At 52.7% G+C, this 23,011-nt stretch overlaps 1 protein-coding gene across 1 annotated transcript in view; it reads left to right on the top strand.

The window, feature by feature from the left end:
* The first annotated feature begins 2,864 nt into the window (after positions 1-2,864).
* LRP8 (LDL receptor related protein 8) overlaps positions 2,865-23,011 on the top strand; it is a 151,344-nt gene continuing 131,197 nt past the window's right edge. The window contains exons 1-2 of the mRNA XM_038766282.1: positions 2,865-2,967; positions 3,373-3,489. Of these exons, the coding sequence (XP_038622210.1) occupies positions 2,865-2,967; positions 3,373-3,489 (220 nt within the window). The remainder of the gene's footprint in view (positions 2,968-3,372; positions 3,490-23,011) is intronic.

A 23,011-nucleotide genomic window follows, 5' to 3' on the forward strand; every position in this document is an offset into this window, starting at 1 on the left:
AGCTAGTGCGTAATTGCCAGCATGGGACTTTGGCTGTTAATTTGCTCCTGGCTACGAGGGTGGGGAGAGGCGGGTTTTTGTCCCCACGGGGACAATGGGCTTCCTGGCACATAGTAAGCGCCTTAACAAATACCATAATTATAAGAATTATCATGATCATCCCTCCCTGGCTCTGGCTTACCCCGTAGTTGAAGGAATCGCCGTGGAGGCCGGGGACCTGGACTCTGGCCCTCCAGACCTTCCCCCATTCATACTTATTGAGCGCATACTGTGTGCTGAGCACTGTACTAAGCGCTTGGGAAATCAATCAATCAATCGCATTTATTGAGCGCTTACTGTGTGCAGAGCACTGTACTAAGTGCTTGGGAAGTACAAGTTGGCAACAATAAACAGCGACAGTACTTGCCCACAACGAGCTCACGGTCTAGAGGGGAGCAGACGGACACCGCTACAAATAAACGGACATCAATATAAAAGAGAAGCAGCGTGGCTCAGTGGAAAGAGCCCGGGCTTTGGAGTCAGAGGTCACGGGTCGTGGGTTCAAATCCCGGCTCCGCCACATGTCTGCTGTGTGACCTTGGGCAAGTCACTTAACTTCTCTGGGCCTCAGCTTCCTTATCTGCAGAATGGGGGTGAAGACTGTGAGCCCCAAGTGGGGCAACCTGATCACCTTGTAACCCCCCAGCGCTTAGAACAGTGCTTTGCATGTTTAACAAATACCACTATTATTATTATTATTATTATCATTATAAATAAATGAAATGACAGATTCATACAAAAGCACCGTGGGGTGGGGAGGGGGGGATGAATAAAGGGAGCGAGTCAGGCTGAGGCAGAAGGGAGGGGGAGATGAGGAAAAGCAGAGTTTAGTTTGGGAAGGCCTCTTGGAGGAGATGGGCCTTTGGTAAGGCTTTGAAGGCCAACTTGTACTTCCCAAGCGCTTAGTACAGTGCTCTGCACACAGCATTCATTCGTTCATTCAATCGTATTTAGTGAGCGCTTACTGTGTGCAGAGCACTGTACTAAGGGCTTGGGAAGTCCAAGTCGGCAACATGTGGAGACGGTCCCTTCCCAACAGCGGGCTCACAGTCTAGAAGGGGGAGACGGACAACAAAACACAACATATTAACAAAATAAAATAAATAGAATACATATGTACAAATAAAATAAATAAATAGAGTAATAGTAAGCGCTCAATAAATACGATTGAATGAATGAATGAATGAATAAACGAGGGGAGAGTCAGTGTCTGTGGGATTTAAGGAGGCGGAACGTGGGCCGGGGGTTGGCCGCCAGACAGGCCAGATTCATTCATTCAGTCCTTCAATCAATTGTATTATTTATTGAGCGCTTGCTGTGTGCAGGGTACTGTATTAAGCACTTGGGAAGCACAAGGCGGCAACGGAGGGAGACAATCCCTGTCCACAGTGGGCTCACAGTCTGGGGGGATGGGGGGAGACAGACAGCAAAACAAGTAAACAGGCATCAACAGCGTCAGTATAAGGGAACAGAATTAGAGCTATGGACACATCATTCATTCATTCATCCAATCGTATTTATTGAGCACCTACTGTGTGCAGAGCACCGTACTAAGAGCTTACTAGTTGGTATTAGCAGCGTGGCTCAGTGGAAAGAACCTGGGCTTGGGAGTCCGAGGTCATGGGTTCATGTGTGACTTTGGGCGAGTCACTTCACTTCTCTGGGCCTCAGTGACCTCATCTGGAAAATGGGGAGGAAGACTGTGAGCCCCACGTGGGACCACCTGATCACCTTGTATCTTCCCCCGGCGCTTAGAACAGGGCTTGGCACAGAGTAAGTGCTTAACAAATGCCATTATATGTTGCCAGCGTGTACTTCCCAAGCGCTCTGCACACAGTAAGCGCTCAATAAATACGATCGAGTGAATGAATGAAAGCGATAGATGGATGACTAGGGGGAGTGGCTGTAGGCACTGGGGGCGGGGCCCTAAGATCGGGGGCGTGGCCCGAGAGCCAGGGGGCGGGGCTTGAGGACGAGGGGCGGGGCTCGAGTCTATGGGGGCGTGGCCTGCGGGCCAGGGCTAGAGCATAGAAGGGTGTGGCCAGAGGGCGGGGTTCGAGCCTCTGTGGGCGTGTCCCGAGGCCCGGGGTTAGGGCCTATAGGGGCGTGGCCAGAGCCTAAAGGGGCGGGGCCCGAGGAGGCCCAGGGGGCGGGGCCCGATTCCTAGCCATCGGGGCGGGAACTGAGGCCCAGGGGGCGTGTCCCGGGGTCCGGGGGCGGGGCCTGCGGAGCAGGGGGCGGGGCCTGCGGACAGAGGGGCGGGGCCAGAGGAGCCTCTAGGGGCGTGACCCGAGGACTAAGGGCACGGATCGAGGCTATGGGGGCGGGGCCCGAGGCCCAGGGGGCGGGGCCCGAGGGGCAGAGGCGTGGCCCCAGGCCCAGGGGCGGGGCTCGCGGCTACGGGGGCTTGACCCGAGGACCAGGGGGCGGGGTTCGGGGCTCTGGGGGCGGAGCCCGAGGGGCGGAGGCGTGTCATGAGGCCCAGGGGGCGGGGTTCGAGGCTACAGGGGCGTGACCCGAGGCTCTGGGGGCGGGGCCTGAGGGCCCGGGGGCGGGGTTTGAGGCTGTAGGGGCGTGACCCGAGGCTCTGGGGGCGGGGCCTGAGGACCAGGGGCGTGGTTCGAGGCTATCGGGGCGTGGCCCGAGGACCTGGGGGCGTGGTTCGAGGCCACCGGGGCGTGTCCCGATCCCCCGTCCGGGGGGTGTGGGGGGGGCGTGCCCGGGGCCGGCGCCGGCGCTCGGATCCCGCCCCGCGGCCCCGCGTCACCGGCTCCGCTTGAAATGCGGCGAGCCCCGGCGGCGGCCCGCAGCCTCAGCCCCGCGCCATGGGCCGCCCGCCGCCGCCGCCGATGCTGCTCCTCCCGCTCAGGCTGCTGCTCCTCCTGCTCCTCCTCCTGCTGCTCGGCCACACGCACCGCGGCGGCCCAGGTGCGGCGGGCCCCTTCCCGCACAAAGACCCGCGTGTGTGTCTGTGTCTGCGCATCTCCGTGTGTGTGCGCGCGTGTCTGTGCATCTCTGTGTGTGTGCGTGCGAGGGAGCCCGCGGCCGGGGGCGATTGCGGCTCCGTCCCCGGCCGCGATGGGGAGCCCCGGAGGGGGGGCGGGGGGGGGGGCTGCCCGCCGCGGGCTGGGCCTCGGACGTCGGGCGGGGGGACCCGTGCTCAGTAGGCCCCCGTGCCCGGGATGCGCGGGGCGGGGCCCAGGGGCAAACGCCGGAAGAGGGCGAACCCCGAAGCGGGCGGGTGGGGCCACCACGGTTGGCGACGCGGCTGCCCGGCCCGGCCCGGCCCCGCCGCTCATCGCTCCCCTCATCGGTCCGCTCATCGCTCCACAGGGGCCAAGCCGTGCGACGACAGCCAGTTCCAGTGCCGGAACGAGCGGTGCATCCCCGCCGTGTGGAAGTGCGACGAGGACGACGACTGCTCGGACAACAGCGACGAGGAGGACTGCCGTGAGTACCCGGCGGGCGGACCGGTGGGCGGGCGGCCCAACGAGGGAACGAACGAACGAACGAACGCACGCGGTCCCCGCGGGCATCAATGGGCGCCCTCCGCCCTCTCATTGGCCGGCGGGCGAAAGGCTGAGGGGTCACGTGGTCCCGCCGGCCAATCACGGCGGCGGAGCCGGGCCGTGCCCACACTCTGGCCACGCCCCTCTTCGCGGCCACGCCCACTTCCTAGCCACGCCCACCTCGAGGCCACGCCCCTTCCAGGGCCTCACCCTCTTCCGGGCCACGCCCACTTCTGCGTCACGCCCCTTCCCGGGCCTCGCCCTATATTCATTCATTCATTCAACCGTATTGATTGAGCGCTTACTGTGTGCACAGCACTGTACTAAGCGCTTGGGAAGTCCAAGGGGTCGCCATTCAGTAAGCGCTTACTGCGTCTAAAGCCCTGTTCTAAGCACTGGGGAGGTTACAAGGTGATCGGGTTGGCCCACGGGGCGCTCACAGTCTTCATCCCCATTTTACAGGTGAGGGAACTGAGGCACCGAGAATAATACTAATAATGATGGCATTTATTAAGCGCTTACTATGTGCCAAGCACTGTTCTAAGCGCACTGGGGAGGTTACAAGGTGATCGGGTTGGCCCACGGGGAGCTCACAGTCTTCATCCCCATTTTCCAGATGAGGTCACTGAGGCCCAGAGAATAATAATAATAATAATAATGCCATTTATTAAGCAGTTACTATGCCAAGCACTGTTCTAAGCGCTGGGAAGGTTACAAGGTGATCAGGTTGTCCCATGGGGCGCTCACAGATGAGGTCACTGAGGCCCAGAGAATAATAATAATAATGGCATTTATTAAGCGCTTACTATGTGCCAAGCGCTGTTCTAAGCGCTGGGGAGGTTACAAGGTGATCATGTTGTCCCACGGCGGGGGGCTCAAAGTCTTCATCGCCATTTTCCAGATGAGGGAACTGAGGCCCAGAGAAGTGAAGTGACTTTTCGTTCATTCATTCAATCGTATTTCTTGAGCGCTTACTGTGTGCAGAGCAGTGCACTAAGCGCTTGGGAAGTACAAGTCGGCAACATATAGAGGCGGTCCCTACCCAACAACAGGCTCACAGTCTAGAAGGGGATGACTTGCCCAAGGTCACCCAGCAGACATGTGGCAGAGGTGGGATTTGAACCCGTGACCTCTGATTCCAAAGCCCGGGCTCTTTCCACTGAGCCACACTGCTTCTCTATATCTGCACCACTCCTGACCATGCCCATTTCTAGGCCACACCCATTAACCAGGCCTCAGGGCGTTGGGGTCCCCGGGGCCGCCCCTTGGGGATGCCCCAGGACAGGCCAGGATGGGCTTGTGGCTGCACAGATGTTGGCGAGAATAACAATAATAATAATAGTAATAATGGTATTCGGTGCTTACTATGTGACAAGCGCTGTTCTAACCGCTTGGAGTTGATGATGATGATGATGGATGAATGAGTGATGATGGTCTTCCTTAAGTTCCCACTATGTGTCAGACATTGTTCTAAGCCCTGGGTTGGATAATAATAATAATAATAATAATGGCATTTATTAAGTGCTTACTATGTGCAAAGCACTGTTCTAAGCGCTGGGGAGGTTACAAGGTGATGAGGTTGTCGCACGGGGGGGCTCACAGTCCTAATCCCCATTGTACAGATGAGGGAACTGAGGCACAGAGAAGTGCCCGTTGTTGGGTAGGGACGGTCTCTATACGTTGCCAACTTGTACTTCCCAAGCGCTTAGTACAGTGCTCTGCACACAGTAAGCGCTCGATAAATACGATTGAATGAATGAATGGAGTTGCTCAAAGTCTCACAGCTGACAATTGGAAGAGCAGGGATTCGAACCCCTGACCTCTGACTCCAAAGCCCGGGCTCTTTCCACTGAACCACGCTGCTTCTCTGATACAAGCTAATCGGATAGGACCTAATCTCCGTCCCACGTGGGGCTCACACTCTTAATCCCCATTTGACCGATGAGGTAACTGAGGCACGGGGAAGTGGAGCGGCTTGCCCAAGTTTATGCGGTAGACAAGTGTCGGAGGCGGAATTCGATCCCAGGTCCTTCTGATTCCCAGGCCATTAGGCCAGGCTGCTTCTTGGCAATGCTGAAGCATATGTCCCTCTGGCTGGAGTGAATTTCATTGCTTGCCTCCCGCGATGAATTCTACCACCGTCCTTCAGGGCAGGGATTGTATCTAATAATGCAACAACATATATCATTGTATATATGAGATATATATATGTATATAGATGTGTGTGTGTATATATATATGTATGTATATGTATATATACATTGTGTATATGATATATGTACATATACATTGTGTATATGATATATGTACATATACATTGTGTATATGATATATGTACATATACATTGTGTATATGATATATGTACATATACATTGTGTATATGATATATGTATATATACATTGTGTATATGATATATATTCATTCATTCAATCGTATTTATTGAGTGCTAACTGTGTGCAGAGCACTGTACTAAGCGCTTGGGAAGTACAAGTTGGCAACATATAGAGATGGTCCCTACCCAACATTGGGCTCACAGTCTAGAAAAATATATACATATATCATTGTATATATGATATATATATATATATATATATATATATATATATATATGCATTGTACATATGACATATACATTGTACGTATGATATGCATATATACATTGTATCATATATATAGATGCATATATACATAGTATGTATGATGCATGTATACATAGGATGCATGTATACATAGGATGCAGGATGCATGTATACATTGTGTGTGTGAGATATATACACATTGTATATATACAATACAGGGGAAGCAGTGTGGCTCAGTGGAAAGAGCCCGGACTTTGGAGTCAGAGTTCAGGGGTTCGAATCCCGACTCTGCCAATTGTCAGCTGTGTGACTTTGGGCAAGTCACTCAACTTCTCTGTGCCTCAGTTACCTCATCTTTAAAATGGGGATTAGGATTGTGAGCCCCCCGTGGGACAACCTGATCACCTTGTAACCTCCCCAGCACTTAAAACTGTGCTTTGCACATAGTAAGCGCTTAATAAATGCCATTATTATGATTATTATTGTATGTATGATATATATATATATATATATATATACACATTGTATGTGTATATATATATATATATGCATTGTGTATATATGTATTTGTATGATAATAACAAAATGGTCAGGTACTTTGTTCCAAGTACTGGGGAAGATACAATATAATAATAATTGGGGGTTTTTATTCATTCATTCATTCACTTGTATTTATTGAGCGCTTACTGTGTGCAGAGCTCTGGACTAAGTGCTTGGGAAGTACAAGTCGGCAACAGATAGAGACGGTCCCTACCCCACAGTGGGCTCACAGTCTAGAAGGGGGAGACAGACAACAAAACATGGACAAGGGGGTGAAAATCGTCAGAACAAATAGAATTAAAGCTAGATGCACCTCATTAACAAAATAAATAGAATAGTAAATATGTACAAAAAAAGAGTAATAAATGTGTACTAATATATGTGCAGGTGCTGTGGGGAGGGGAAGGAGGTAGGGCAGGGGGGATGGGGAAGAGGAGAGGAAAAAGGGGGCTCAGGCTGGGAAGGCCTCCCGGAGGAGGTGAGCTCTCAGTAGGGCTTTGAAGGGAGGAAGGGAGCTACCTTGGCAGATGTGTGGAAGGAGGGCATTCCGGGCCAGGGGGAGGACGTGGGCCGGGGGTCGACGCTGGGACAGGCGAGAACAAGGCATGGTGAGGAGGTGAGCGGCTGCAGAGGAGCGGAGGGTGCGGGCTGGGCTGGAGAAGGAGAGAAGGGAGGTGAGGTAGGAGGGGGCGAGGTGATGGACAGCCTTGAAGCCCAGGGTGAGGAGTTTTTGCTTGATGCGTAGGCTGACAAGAGATTTTTGAGGAGGGGAGTGACATGCCCAGAGCGTTTCCGTACAAAGATAATCAGGGCAGCAGTGTGAAGTATAGACTGAAGCGGGGAGAGACAGGAAGATGGGAGATCAGAGAGGAGGCTGATGCAGTAATCCGGTCGGGATAGGACGAGAGATCGAACCAGCAAGTAGCGGTCTGGATGGAGAGGAGAGGGCGGATCTTGGCGATGTCGCTGAGGTGAGACCGGCAGGTTTTGGTGACGGATCGGATGTGAGGGGTGAACGAGAGAGCGGAGTCGAGGATGACACCGAGGTTGGGGGCTTGTGAGACGGGAAGGATGGTAGTGCCGTCTACAGTGACGGGAAAGTCAGGGAGAGGGCAGGGTTTGGGAGGGAAGATAAGGAGTTCGGTCTTGGACGTGTGGAGTTTTAGACGGCGGGGAGACATCCAGATGATGTCCTGAAGGCAGGAGGAGATACGAGCCTGGAGGGAGGGAGAGAGAGCAGGGGCAGAGATGTAGATTTGGGTGTCATCAGCCTAGAGATGATAGTTGAAGCCGTGGGAGCGAATGAGTTCACCAAGGGTGTGAGTGTAGATAGGGGACAGAAGGGGACCGAGAACTGACCCTTGAGGAACCCCTGCAATAAGGGAATGGGAGGGGGAGGAGGAGCCCACCAAGGAGACTGAGAATGAACGGCCGGAGAGATAAGAGGAGAACCAGGCGAGGACGGAGTCTGCGAAGCCGAGGTCGGATAGCATGTTGAGAAGAAGGGGGTGGTCCACAGTGTCGAAGGCAGCTGAGAAGTCGAGGAGGATTAGGACAGAGTAGAAGCCGTTGGATTTGGCAAGAAGGAGGTCATCGGTGACCTTCGAGAGGGCAGTTTCCGTGGAGTGTAGGGGACGGGAGCCAGACTGGAGGGGGTCGAGGAGAGAGTTGGCGTTGAGGAATTCGAGGCAGCGGGTGTAGATGACACATTCTAGGAGTTTGGAAAGGAAGGATAGGAGGGAGATAGGGTGATAACTAGAAAGGGAGGTGGGGTAGAGAGAGGGTTTTTTAAGGATGGGGGAGATGTAGGCATGTTTGAAAGCAGAGGGGAAGGAACCAGTGGAGAGTGAGTGGTTGACGATGGAAGGTGAGGAGGGGAGGAGGGAAGGGGCGAGAGGTTTCATAAGATGAGAGGGAATGGGATCCGAAGCACAGGTGGCCGGAGTAGCACTTGAGAGGAGGGTGGAGATCTCATCTGAAGATGCTGCTGGGAAGGATGGGAGAGAAGCGGAGAGGGTTGAGAGCCAGGGGGATGGAGAAAGGGGAAGGGTGACTTTGGGGAGCTCAGACCTGATGGAGTTAATTTTACTAATGAAGTGGGATTTGTTAAGCACTTACTATGTGCCAAACACTGTACTAAGCACTGAGGTGGAGCCCCTTGGGGCTCACAATCTAAGTAGGAGGGAGAACGGGTTTTGAACCTCCATTTTTGCAGGGGAGGGGACTGAAGCACAGAAAAGTTAATTGACTTGCCCGAGGTCACACAGCAGACAAGTGGCAGAGCTGGAATTAGAACCCAAGTACCGTGTCCAACCTAATTACCCCAGTGCTTAGATATACTTCCCAAGCGCTTAGTACAGTGCTCTGCACACAGTAAGCACTCAATAAATACGATTGAATGAATGAATGAACAGTGAGCACTTAACCACTTATTATTAATTATGGTTATTAGTCTCACTCCCAGCCCTATGCTCTTTCCACTAGGCCACACTGTTTCTCCAACAGATCACATCCCTCTCCCAAGTGGCCCTCAGAGTCACAGGTGGAGGGAAAATAGATGCTTCATCCCCATTTTACAGATGAAAAACTGAGGCGGGCAGAGGTGAATTGATTTGAAGTGGCAGGCAGGTTGGCAGAACTGGGATTAGAACCCGGCTCTTGATTCCCAGGTCCGTGTTCTTTTTACTACGTCCCACCGTTTCTACTCTTCTGGGGACCAGTGGAATGGAGAATTAGATTCTTCCCGCGTTTGGACTTTTTCTCCCCTAGATTCACGGGGCCAACTCTCCTTTTTACTACGGCCCGCCGTTTCTACTCTTCTATGGACCTGGGGACCAGTGGAATGGAGAATCAGATTCTTCCCGTGTTTGGACTTTTTCTCCCCTAGATTCACGGGGCCGACTCTCGGGGGATTCAGGATAGTGGCCTCTGTCTCTGCCCCTAGATTGTAAGCTCCAGGAGGGTGGGAATCATGTCCACTGACTCTGTACTCTTCCAAATGCTTAGTAGAGTGCCCCGCAGAGACAGCAAAATTAAAGACTGGTTCCTCTGTCCATCCACTGATGGAGAAGCTGCTGGCAGTGAGATAGCCTGAGAGATCCATCACTCTGAGCGCTTACTGCGTTGGTCTAAGGGCATGGGAGAATGCCGTACAACAGAGTCGGTAAATGCATACCCTGCCTGCAACGATCTTACAGTCTAGAGCGACCAAGGCCCCAGAGCTTTAGTAGTTCTCCGAGGGGAAGATGGAAATTAACTGTGCTTTCTGGATCAGTCAGTTCTAGACAGAGAGGAGGGACCGATTGGGCAAGGGGGCTGAGATAGTTGGTGTCTCCTCCCGGGTCTTGGTGCTGCTTTGGAGAACAAAAACTTTCTTTCGCTCTAAAATGCCACCTGGTTCAGTTGGAACCGTATTACCCCTGTGTCTGTCTCCGGTTAGGCACTTATTTATAGCCAACACGGCACGCGTGCGTATGCGCTCTCAGTTATTGATTCTGACCGCTGTAATTGTAAAGATTGTTCATTCATTCATTCAGCCGTATTTATTGAGCGCTTATTGTGTGCAGAGCACTGTACTAAGCGCTTGGGAAGTACAAGTTGGCGACATATAGAGACGGTCCCTACCCAACGGCGGGCTCACAGTCCAGAAGGGGGAGACAGACAACAAAACAAAACATATTAACAAAATAAAATAAATAGAATAAATATGTACAAGTAAAATAAATAGAGTAATAAATCTGTACAGGTGCTGTGGGGAGGGGAAGGAGGTAAGGCGGGGGGGGATGAGGAGGGGGAGAGGAAGGAGGGGACTCAGTCTGGGAAGGCCTCCCGGAGGAGGTGAGCTCTCAGCAGGGCTTTGAAGGGAGGAAGAGAGCTAGCTTGGCGGATGTGCGGAGGGAGGGCATTCCGGGCCGGGGGGAGGACGTGGTCCGGGGGTCGATGCCGGGACAGGCGAGAACGAGGCACGGTGAGGAGGTGAGCTGCAGCAGAGGAGTGGAGGGTGTGGGCTGGGCTGGAGAAGGAGAGAAGGGAGGTGAGGTGGGGTGGCGAGGTGATGGAGAGCCTTGAAGCCCAGGGTAAGGAGTTTCTGGCTGATGCGCAGATTGATTGGTAGCCACTGGAGATTTTTGAGGAGGGGAGTAACATGCCCAGAGCATTTCTGCACAAAGACGATCCGGGCAGCGGTGTGAAGTATAGATTGAAGTGGGGAGAGACATGAGGGATGGGAGATCGGAGAGGAGGCCGATGCAGCAATCCAGTCAGGATAGGATGAGAGACTGAACCAGAAGGGTAGCGGTTTGGATGGAGAGGAAAGGGTGGATCTTGGCAATGTTGCGGGGGTGAGACCGGCAGGTTTTGGTGACGGCTTGGATGTGAGGGGTGAACGAGAGAGCGGAGTCGAGGATGACACCGTAATTGCGGGCTTGTGAGACGGGAAGGATGGCAGTGCCGTCTACAGTGATGGGAAAGTCAGGAAGAGGGCAGGGTTTGGGAGGGAAGATAAGGAGTTCGGTCTTGGACATGTTGAGTTTTAGATGGCGGGCAGATATCCAGATGGAGATGTCCTGAAGGCAGGAGGAGATGCGAGCCTGGAGGGAGGGGGAGAGAGCAGGGGCAGAGATGGAGATCCGGGTGTCATCAGCGTAGAGATGATAGTTGAAGCAGTGGGAGCGAATGAGGTCACCAAGGGAGTGAGTGTAGATAGAGAACAGAAGGGGACCGAGAACTGACCCTTGAGGAACCCCTACAGTAAGGGGATGGGAGGGGGAGGAGGAGCCCGCAAAAGAGAGTTCTGTCTGTCTGCCCTGTAGGGTATAATCTCTTTGTGGGCGGGGAATGTGTCACTTTATTCTGTACTTCCCAAGCACCTAGTACAATGCATCGCATAATAATAATAATAATAATGGTGGTATTTATTAAGCGCTTACTATGTGCGAAGCACCGTTCTAAGCGCTGGGGAGGTTACAAGGTGATCAGTTTGTCCCACCGGGGGGGCTCCCAGTCTTCATCCCCATTTTACAGATGACGTCACTGAGGCCTAGAGAAGTGACGTGACTTGCCCAAAGTCACCCAGCCAACAAGTGGCGGAGCTGGGATTTGAACCCGTGACCTCTGACTCCAAAGCCCAGGCTCTTTCCACCAAGCCCCGCTGCTTCTTTAGCGTATGCTCCGGTAAACCCTTCGACGACTACTACTATTACTACCAGTCAATCAGTGGTATTTATTAAGTGCTTACCGTGTGCAGAGCACTGTTGGAAGCGCTTAGGAAAGCACACCATAACAGGGTGGGGAGACGTGTTCCCTGCCCACAATGAACTTATTCATTCATTCATTCATTCATTCAATCGTATTTATTGAGCGCTTACTGTGTGCAGAGCACTGGACTAAGCGCTTGGGAAGTCCAAGTTGGCAACATATAGAGACGTTCCCTACCCAACAGTGGGCTCACAGTAACTTATACTCCAGAGAGGGAGGCAAGCGTTAAAATTAATTACGGATGCGTTCCTAAGTGCTGCTGAGCGTTTGCCGAATAAAAGGTACAAATCCAAGCGGAAGGGTGACAGAAAAGGGAGAAAGGGCTTAGATGGGGAAGGCTTCTTGGAAGAGATGTGATTTTAACAACGCGGGGAGAGTGGCGGGTTCGGTCCGATATGAAGGGGAGGGAGTTTCAAACCACAGGCAGGACGGGGGTGAGGGGGTCGGGGCCGAGATTGAGCGACACTAACGGAGCGAAATGGATGCGCCATCGTTGTAGTTGGAAATCAGCGAGGTAAAGTACGTGGGGGCGAAGTGATCTAGTGCTTTAGAGCCGATGGTAAGGAGTTTCTGTGTGGCACAGAGGTGGGTGGGCAGCCCCTGGCCGTTCGTGAGTGGGGAGACGTGGACTGGACGTTTTTTAGAAAAGACTGATTCAGGCAGTGGAGTGAAATGTGGGCTGAAGCGGGGAGCACAGAGGAAGCGCTTAATAAACGTGACTGAATGAACGAGAGACAGGAGGCAAGGAGGTCAGCGAGGAGGCTGAGGTAATAGTCAAGGAGCATTAATAATAACAATAATAATGGCATTTGTTAAGCCCTTGCTATGTGCAAAGCACTGTTCGAAGTGCTTGGGGGGATACAAGGTGATCAGGTTGTCCCGTGGGGGGCTCACAGTCTTCATCCCCGTTTTCCAGATGAGATCACTGAGGCGCCGAGAAGTGAAGTGACTAGCCCAAGGTCACACAGCAGACGTATGGCGGAGCCGGGATTTGAACCTGTGACCTCTGAGTCCAAAGCCCGGGCTCTTTCCACTGAGCCTGGCTGCTTCTTTGCACTTAATCCATCAGTGGTATTTATTGAGTGTGTACTATGTGCACAGCGCTGTAGTAAGCGCTTGGGAGAGTACGTACAACAGAATTAGCAGACACGTTTCCCCGCCCGTAACGAGCTTACGGTCTAGACATCACTGCTTGGATTTATACAGTAATAATAATAATGATGATGGTATTAGCTAAGCGCTTACTATGTGCCCAGCACTGTTCTAAGCGCTGGGGAGGTTACAAGGTGATCGGGTTGTCCCACCGGGGGCTCACGGTTTTAATCCCCATTTTCCAGATGAGGTCACTGAGGCCCAGCGAAGTGAAGTGACCTGCCCAGAGTCACACAGCCGACAGTTGGCGGAGCCGGGATTTGAACCCATGCCCTCTGACTCCAAAGCCTGGGCTCTTTCCACTGAGCCACGTCACTCATCCAGTCGTATTTATTGAGCGCTTACTGTGTGCAGAGCGCCGTACTAAGCGCTTGGTGGATGGAGAGGAAAGGGTGGATTTTAGCCATGTTGTGAAGGTTGAACCCACAGGATTTGGTGTCCTCTAAGATAATAATATTAATAATGGCATTTATTAAGCGCTTACTATGTGCAAAGCACTGTTCTAAGCACTGGGGAAGTTACAAGGTGATCAGGTTGTCCCACGGGGGGCTCCCAGTCTTCATCCCCATTTTCCAGATGAGGGAACTGAGGCCCAGAGAAGTGAAGTGACTGGCCCAAAGTCACACAGCTGACAAGTGGCAGAGCCAGGCTTTGAACCCATGACTTCTGACTCTAAAGCCCGGGCTCTTTCCACTGAGCCACGCTGCTTCTCTAAGATGTGGGTTGAGGAGAAAGACGAGTGGAAGATAATGCCAAGGTTACGGGGTTGTGAGACAGGGAAGATGTGCCTTATTGAACGCACATCTCCTCCGAGACGACTTCCTTAAGTAAGCCCTCATTTCCTCTTTCCTCACTCTCTTCCGCATCACCCTGATTTGCTCCCTTTATTCGCCCTCTCTCAACTCCGCAGCATTTTTGGTACATATTCATAATTTATTTATATTAATAACTAAGCCTCATTTCCTTTTTTTCACTCCCTTCTGCGTCACCCCGATTCGCTCCCTTTATTCACCCCTCTCGACTCTGCAGCCTTTATGTTCCTATCCATAATTTATTTTTATTAATAACTAAGCCTCATTTCCTCTTTGATCACTCCCTTCCGCGTCACCCCGATTCGCTCCCTTTATTCGCCCCTCTCTCGGCTCCGCGGCATTTACGTACCTAGCCATAATTCATTTCTATTATCGCCTGTCTTCCCTTCTGGACTGTGAGTTCACTGTGGGCAGGGACTGTGTCTACCACCTCTGTTGTATTATATGCTCTCCTAAGCGCTTAGTACGGTGCTGTGCTCAGTAAATATGATCGATTAATTGAGGGTGGTGGTTCCGTTTACAGTGAGGGGAAAGAGGAACTCCCACAGTTGGTGGGAGGCAGAAGAGGGGCCTGTGAAAGAGACTGAGGATGAGCTGAGATGATGATGCAGAACTCTGTTGTATTGTACTCTCCCAAGCATTTAGTACAGTACCCTGCATAGAGGAAGTGCTCAATAAATTGATGGACTGACGGTTATTTCCTGGTTCAAAGACGGTGCACCTGACAACGGGATTGTTACTGAAGAAGCTCAGGGTATGGCATGCATTCATATCATAATAATAATAATTTTGGTATTTGTTAAGCGCTTACTAGGTGCAAAACACTGTTCTAGGTGCTGGGGAGGATCCAAGATGATCAGGTTGTCCCATTTGGGGCTCACAATCCTAATCCCCATTTTCCAGCTGAGCTCACTGAGGTGCAGAGGAATGAAGTGACTTGCCCAGAGTCACACAGCTGACAAGAGGCGGAGCCGGGATTTGAACCCATGACCTCTGACTCCCAAGCCCGGGCTCTTTCCACTGAGCCACGCTGCTTCTCATTATTCTCTAAGAATGATGATACCATTCGTTAAGCGCTTACCGTATGCCGGGCACTGTACTAAGCCCTGCGGTTGATAATTGGGACCCACGGTCTAACTAGGAAGAAGAACAGATAGTGCCTCCCTATTTGGCCTTTGAGGGAACTGAGGTCCTGAGGAATTAGGATTTAGGTCACACAGCAGCAGATAAGAGGCAGAGCTGGGATTAGAACCCAGGTCCTCCAACTCCCAGGCCAGTACGACATGTGGCAACGTCCTGTTCTTGAGATCAATTGAGGTGAATTAACCAGTGGTGTTCATCGCGTGCCTTCCACGCAAATCCGCCCTTTCCTCTCCGTCCACGTCGATCCAATCCCTCATCCTATCCCTCCTTGCTGACCTGGCTCTCCCCGCTCCGGCCCGTCGGTCACACGGCTGCGCGGATCGGTTTTCTACAGAAACGTTCGGGATGGGTTCTCCCACTCCTCGAGAAACTCCGGTGGTTGCCCATCCACCTCTGATCCAACAAAACCCCCTCGCCATTAGCTTCGGGGTAGTCCATCCCCCGGCCCCCTCCTGCCTCACCTCGTCGCCCGCGACTCGCCTCCCTCCTCAAATCTGACATATATTTCCTCTGCCCCCCGTGCTGTGCACACAGTAAGCGCTCAATAAATACGATTGATTGAATGATTGATTCAAAGCCTTATTAAAGCCACATCTCTTCCAAGAGGCCCTCCCCGACTAACCTTTCCTTTCTCCGTCCGGACTTGCTCCCTTTCTGGACTGTGAGCCCACTGTTGGGTAGGGACCGTCTCTATATGTTGCCAACTTGGACTTCCCAAGCGCTTAGTACAGTGCTCTGCACACAGTAAGCGCTCAATAAATCTGATTGATTGATTGATTTGTTCATTCGTTTGCTTGCATTTATTGAGTACTTACTGTGTGCAGAACACTGTATCCATTCATTCAATCGGATTTATTGAGCGCTTACTGTGTGCAGAGCACTGTACTAAGCGCTTGGGAAGTCCAAGTCGGCAACAGAGAGAGACGGTCCCTACCCAACAACGGGCTCACGGTCTAGAAGGGGGAGACAAGACTACAAAATAAAACACGTGGACGGGTGGCAAGTCGTCAGAACAAATCGAACGAAAGCTTTCCTCCTCTCTCCCAGCCCCGCAGCACGGTAATTTATTTATAATAATGACGGTCTTCCCCCACCACCTCTAGACTGTAACCTCGTTGTGGGCAGGGAATGTGTTCGTTTAGCGTTCCGTTGTACGAGCGCTTCGTAGAGTGCTCTGCGCACAGTAAGCACTTAATACAGTTGAATGAATGAAATCCCACGAAGGACAGAGACTTTGACCTGATGATCGTTGTTTGTTTTTTTTAATGCTACTTCATTCTCATCATTAATAATAAGAATAACAATGGCATTTATTAAGCGCTTACTCTGTGCAAAGCACTGTTCTAAGCGCTGGGGAGGTTACAAGGTGATCAGGTGGTCCCACAAGGGGGCTCACAGTCCCCCATTTTCCAGATGAGGGAACTGAGGCCCGGAGAAGCGAAGCGACTTGCCCAAAGTCACCCAGCTGGCAATTGGCGGAGCCAGGATTCCCACTATAGAAGCGGCGTGGCCTAGTGGAAAGAGCCCGGGCCCGGGAAGCGGAGGATCTGAGTTCTAGTCCCTGCTCTGCCAGTTGCTTGCTGTGGGATCTTGGGCAAGTCCCTGAACTGCCCTGTGCCTCAGTTTCCTCATCTGTAAAATGGGGATTAAATACCTGTTCTCCCTCCTACTCAGACTGTGGGCCTCATATGGAACAGAGACTGTGCCCGACCAGGTTAACTTGTGTCCATCCCAGTGTTTAGTACAGTGCTTGGCACAGAGTAAGCACTTAATAAAAGCCATCATTATTCTTATTATTAATGATGAGAATGAAGTACCATATAGAATAATATTAATAACAATACTTGTTAAGTGCTTGGTACGGTGCCTGGCACTGGGGTAGATCAGTCGATCAGTCAGTTGTATTTACTGAGCGCTCACGGTGTGCAGAGCACTGTACTGAGCACTTGAGAGAGTCCAGCTCACAAGAAAACCAGGTTGGACACAGTCCCTGTCTCCTATGGGGCTCCCGCTCGAAGTCGAAGGGAGAGGGATTTAATCTCCCTTTTACAGATGAGGAAACAGCAGTGACTTGCCCAAGGTCACGCAGCAGACCAGTGGCAGGGTCAGAATTGGAACCCAGGTCCTCTGTCTCCTAGGCACAAACTCTTTCCACTAGCCTACCCTGCTTCCTTATATCTATCCTGGCACTCAGTACACTATGAGTACAGTAGGGAAGCAGCGTGGCTCAGTGGAAAGAGACCAGGCTTGGGAGTCAGAGGTCATGGGTTCCAATCCCGCCACCGCCGCTTATCAGCTGTGTGACTTTGGGCAAGCCACTTCACTTCTCTGTGCCCATGGTCACACAGCAGACAAATGGCAGGGCCACTTGACAAACCACTAAACAAATACCCTAAAAGAAAAATTGGCTCTCTCTCCCTTAAACCTTGACACCCCTGTGGGATGGCTTGGGAGTCAGGGGACCCAGGTTCCAATCCTGGCCCCGCCTGCTGTGTGACCTTGGACGAGTCATTTAATTTTTCTGGGCCTCAGTTCCCTCATCTGGAAAACGGGGATGAAGACTGTGAGCCCAACGGGGGACGGGGGCTGTGTCCAACCTGATTAGCTTGTATCTCCCCAGCGCTTAGCACGGTGCTGGGCACATAGTAAGCGCTCCACGAATACCGGCATTGCTATTATTATTTTTAGTACTAGTAGTAATAGTAGTATTTTCCCTTTGCCGGTGGTTAATCTTTGTAAAATGATGACGCCTTTCATGCCACACTTCCCGTTACCCACTGGGCCAGGCCCTGGGCTGTGGGTTGGACCAACTTGTACTTCCCAAGCGCTTAGTACAGTGCTCTGCACACAGTAAGTGCTCAATAAATACGATTGATTGATTGGATTCTATTTATTTTCCTTGTACATATTTACTATTCTATTTATTTCGTTAATGAGGTGCATTTAGCTTTAATTCTATTTGTTCTGACGACTTGTCCACATGTTTTGTTGTGTCGTCTGTCTCCCCCTCCTAGACTGTGAACCCGTTGTGGGGTAGGGACCGTCTCTGTATGTTGCCGACTTGTCCTTCCCGAGCGCTTAGTGTGGTGTTCTGCACACGGTAAGTGCTCAATAAATATGATTGAGTGGCAGACCGGCATCTTTTGGGCACTGCCCAGGGTCTCCCGGTTCCCAAATCCTAGGGTCATGAGCACACAGATCGGCGGCGGCAGAGCACGACTGCTCAGAGGCCAGACCGCCACAGCGGGGCAGGAAATTGGGAAATAACACTGTTGCCCGGAGGAGCCTTGGAGGCCCGGAGGCCGGGGCCCTGGACGGGGGGGTCTCAGATCCCTGGATCAAAGGGCTGGGGGGAGGTTGGAGGGGGGCCATCTCAAAGCCAAGGCAAGTGGCCAAAACCAACCCCTGCCTGGACGACAAAGGCACCTCGTCTCAGCTGGGGCATTTCAGGGAAGACTGAGTCACCACCGAGGGAGCGGAAGGATTCGGAGCCTGTCTGGGGGGGGCCTTCGGATCGCAGCGGGGCGGCGGAGGCGGGCCGGCCCCGACGGCCGTGGGCCCGCGCCTGGGATCTGGACAGACGCCGGCCTAGGCTGAGACGGCGGGCCTAGCCTTTCTCGGCTCGCGGCCTCCCCATTTGGGCCGGATTTTGAAAGCGGGACGAGGAGGGGGTTTCTAACAGTGGGAGCCAAGGGGATCTCCCCTGCTGTCTCCCGACTAGCCATGTGGCAACTTCCTTGGGTCGTCTTGGTTGGCGTTCTTCCTCCTCCTCCTCCTCCCCCGTAGCACTTCTGTGTCCGGTTTGCCCCGGTCTTCCGCAACGTCTGCTTCAGGGAGAGTCCCCTGCCCTTCCTCTCTGATCCCCTCAGGCCAGGTGAGCGGAGAGAGAGACAGACAGACAGACAGGCGCTTGGGAACGCCTCAGAGCGTTCTCCTTCGTACCAGGCTTTCCGGTGGGGCCGTTGGGTGCGGAGAGGGGCGAGTCAGGGGGTGGGACCCAGAGGTCCTTAACCCGGAAAAAGCGGCAGGGCTCTGACCTCCATTTGGGCTTTGGTCAACTCCGAAGAGGCAAGCAGGGAGGTGGGGGAAATGAGGGAGGCGATGAGCTCGATATTCGCTGCACATCGCTCGTGTCTATCTCGCCGGCATCCTGCCTCCGACCTGGAATGCCCTCCCTCTTCAGCACTCTCCCGCCACTTCAAAGCCTTACTGAAGGCACAGCTCCTCCGTGGGGCCCTCCTCGACTGCTCTCCTTTCCGCTTCTCCTACTTACTCCCTCCTAAAAAATACGTTCGGCCCCTCTTTCCATCCCTCCTTCAGCCCCGTAACTCTGTGCAGACAAAGCAGTCGGGAACCCTCATCCCTCCGTGGAAATCGCTCTCCTGCCGTAGATGCTGTGGGATTTCACTCCAAAGATAGGCCAGCCGTAATTCCATTTTTATCCAGTCCTTATCTCTTCCAAGTGGAAATCGTTCCTGAACCTAAATTAAGCGTCCTAGTATGCGCTAGTTTATCTCCAGGCCGTAAGCCAGTTGTGGGTAGGCAACGTGTCTGCCAGCTCTCTTGTGCTCAGTACAGTGTACAGAGTAAGTGCTCAATAAATACTGTTGACTGACAAGTATGATTGACAACTTACAGGTGTTGTTGGGCATCATTTGACTTGATGCGTTGCATAAATAGTTAACAGAAAATATTGTTAACTGCCAATTATTGTACATTCCTGGAGAATTGCTTTGGCCCTAGCAGATAGGTTTACTGTTCTGGACATCTGCTGTGTGGGTAATGTACTCTTATTATATGTTCCTGAGCCCCCAATCAGGGCTCTGAACACAACAGGCACCCGGTACAGTGCTCTGCAAAAAGTTGGCGCTCAGTACAGTCAGTCAATCCTATTTATTGAGCACTCACTATGTGTGCAGAGTACTTTCCTAAGCTCTTGGGAGGGTCCAGTACAACAGCAGACACGTTCCCGCACGGCCCTCAGTAAATCCCGCAGGGGAGGAGGAGCCCGGGCTGGGCAAACCCGAGATTATCGCTCCCCAACTCTCACTCCACCGGGACGAGGGACCCCCTCGTTGAACCCTGGAGGTGACCGATTCAGGAGAAACCAACCTTATCCATGGGGGAGAGGCGGGATCTGGAATTGTTCCCCCAGGAAGCGGTGCAGCCAGAACAACGGGAGGGTCCGGAGCGGGGTGGATGGGTTCGTGGCTCGGTGATCTGGATGGGGCAAACAAGGGGGGCGGCAGGGCTTCCGTGGACCAGACCCAAAGGCCGTAGAAGTAGCCTCCTTTTCCTCAGGAGACGAGGAAGGGGAAGAGGTGGGAGGACGAGGAAGACCTGCACTTCCACCCTGCCGCTGTAATTTGTGTTCATGTCTGTCTCCCCCTCTAGACTGTAAGCACTAAATCCTGTCCGCTCGACCTTCACGACATCGCTAAAATCTGCTCTTACCTCTCCAGCCAAACTGCCACCGCTTTAATCCCGTCACTCATCCCACCTGGATCACCTCCCCATTCAAATTGCTGCTGCTTTAATCCAGTCACTCATCCCACCTGGATTACTGCATCACTGACCTCCCTGCCTCCCTTTTCTCCCCACTGCTGTCCATATTTCACCCTGCTGCCCGGATTGTTCTTCTGCAAGAGCATTCAGGTCACATTTCCCCAGGGCTCGAGAACCTCCAGTGGTTGCCCAGCCACCTCTGTACCAAGCAGAAACTCCTTACTGTCGGCCTTAAATGCGTTCCGTCACGTTGCCTCCCCCTGCCTCTCCTCGTTTAAATCCACTAATGCTAACCTTCTCGCTCTATCTCGATCTTGCCCATCTTGTCGCCCACCTTTGCCCACATCTTGCCTCTGGCCTGGACGGCCTCCCCGCCTCATATCCCACAGATAAACTCCATTTTCAAAACCTTGCTGAAGGCCCATCTCCTTCAAGAAGCTTTCCCTGACTAAGCCCTCCTTTCCTCCTCTTCCTCTCCCTTCTGCATCGTCCTGATTTGCTCCCTTTATTCATCCCCTCTCCCAGCCCCACAGCACTTACATACATATCTGTCATTTATTTATATTATTGGCTGTCTTCCCCTCTAGACTGTAAGCTCATTGTGGACAGGGAATGTGTCTATTTATTGTCATGTTGACCTCACCCAATGCTTAGTGTAATGCTCTGCTCACAGTAAGCACTCAATGAATACCATCATTATAGAGAAGATATTATAGAGAAGAATCATTATAGAGAAGCAGTGTGGCTCAGTGGAAAGAGCCTGGGCTTTGGAGTCAGTGGTCATGGGTTCAAATCCCGACTCCGCCACTCGTCAGTTGGGTGACTTTGGTCAAGTCACTTAACTTCTCTGGGCCTCAGTTACCTCATCTGTAAAATGGGGATTAAGACTGAGCCCCATGTGGGACAACCCGATCACCTTGTAACCCGCCCAGCGTTTAGAACAGTGCTTTGCACATAGTAAGCGCTTAATAAATGCCATCACTATTATTATTATTATTATTATTCTCTGGGCCTCAGTTCCCTCATCTGTAAAATGGGGATTAAGACTGTGAGCCCCACGTGGGGCAGCGTGATCACCTTGTAACCCCCCCAGTGCTTAGAACAGTGCTTGGCACACAGTAAGCGCTTAACAAATACCATCATCATCATCATTAACAAATTCCATTAAAAAAAACGCAGAACGACGGGGTTTGGGGTCCTGAGACTCCCCCATCCGTAGAGCCACGTTGCCAGTCACGCCGCTGGGTCTGAGAACAACTGGGGCGTTCATCGCTGCCCACCAGGCTGGCTGAGACTGGGATTGGAAAGATGGATTTCTGTGCGTGCGTGGGAGAAAGAGCAAGACAGAGAGAGAGCGACCCCCATCCTATTCCAAGCCACGAGATCCTGCGTGTGGCCCCGGTTCCGGCCTCCGACCGGTTGCTCGGGGAGCTGATGGAGTTCCCCATTCCCCCCGCACTTTTCCTCTGGATCCCTCCAGGACCCCCGCCGGTCTCCCCACACAAACCGGGAGCTCTTCCGGTGCCATGGCCAGGGCCAGAGGGACGGCAACCGGGCCGCAGATGAAAGAGAACAGAAGGGCAGGATTTATTTGCGTCTGGATTTATGGGCGGATGGACCGACATCCGCGGCTCCTGCGGACTCCGGCCGAGTCTTTCCAGCCAGCGGGCCCTCTCTCCCCCGCCGGCCTCGGGCTCCCCCCTCGCCCATGTCTCTGCGGGACCACTGCCCGTGGGAACCCTCAGAGGGAAGTCCAGCAGGGACAGGAGCGAGGAGGAGGAGGAGGGGAAGCGGAGGTTGCCGAGTCTGGGGAATTGGGGCAGGAAGGAGAGGAGGGGCAGAGAGAGGGCCGTCTTAGGAGAGGAGTGGAGAAACATCATACCTTAGTGGATGGATCCCAGGCCCTGGAGTCAGAAGGGCCTGGGTTCCAATTCCGGCTCTGCCACTTGTCCGTTGTGGGACCTCGAGCGAGTCATTTCCCTTCTCGGGGGCCTCAGTTCCCTCATCGGTAAAATGGGGATTAAGACTATGAACCCTATGTGGGACAGGGACCGTGTCCAACCTGATGAGCTTGTGTCTATCCCGGCACTCAGAAGAGTGCCTGGCACGTAGTAATCAATCGTATTTATTGAGCGCTTACTGTGTGCACTGTACTAATCGTTTGGGAAGTACAAGTTGGCAACACATAGAGACGGTCCCTACCCAACAGTGGGCTCACAGTCTCTTAACAAAGATCATGCATGTTAACAAATGCCATTAAAAGCATGGCCCAGTGGAAGGAGCCCGGGCTTTGGAGTCAGAGGTCATGGGTTCAAATCCCGGCTCTGCCAATTGTCAGCTGGGTGACTTTGGGCAAGTCACTTAATGTCTCTGGGCCTCAATTCCCTCATCTGGAAAATGGGGATGAAGACTGTGAGCCCCCCAAGGGGCAACCTGATCACCTTGTAACCTCCCCAGCACTTAGAATGGTGCTT

The sequence above is a fragment of the Tachyglossus aculeatus genome, chromosome 24 (assembly GCF_015852505.1).
Source record: "Tachyglossus aculeatus isolate mTacAcu1 chromosome 24, mTacAcu1.pri, whole genome shotgun sequence".
Classification (NCBI taxonomy): domain Eukaryota; kingdom Metazoa; phylum Chordata; class Mammalia; order Monotremata; family Tachyglossidae; genus Tachyglossus; species Tachyglossus aculeatus.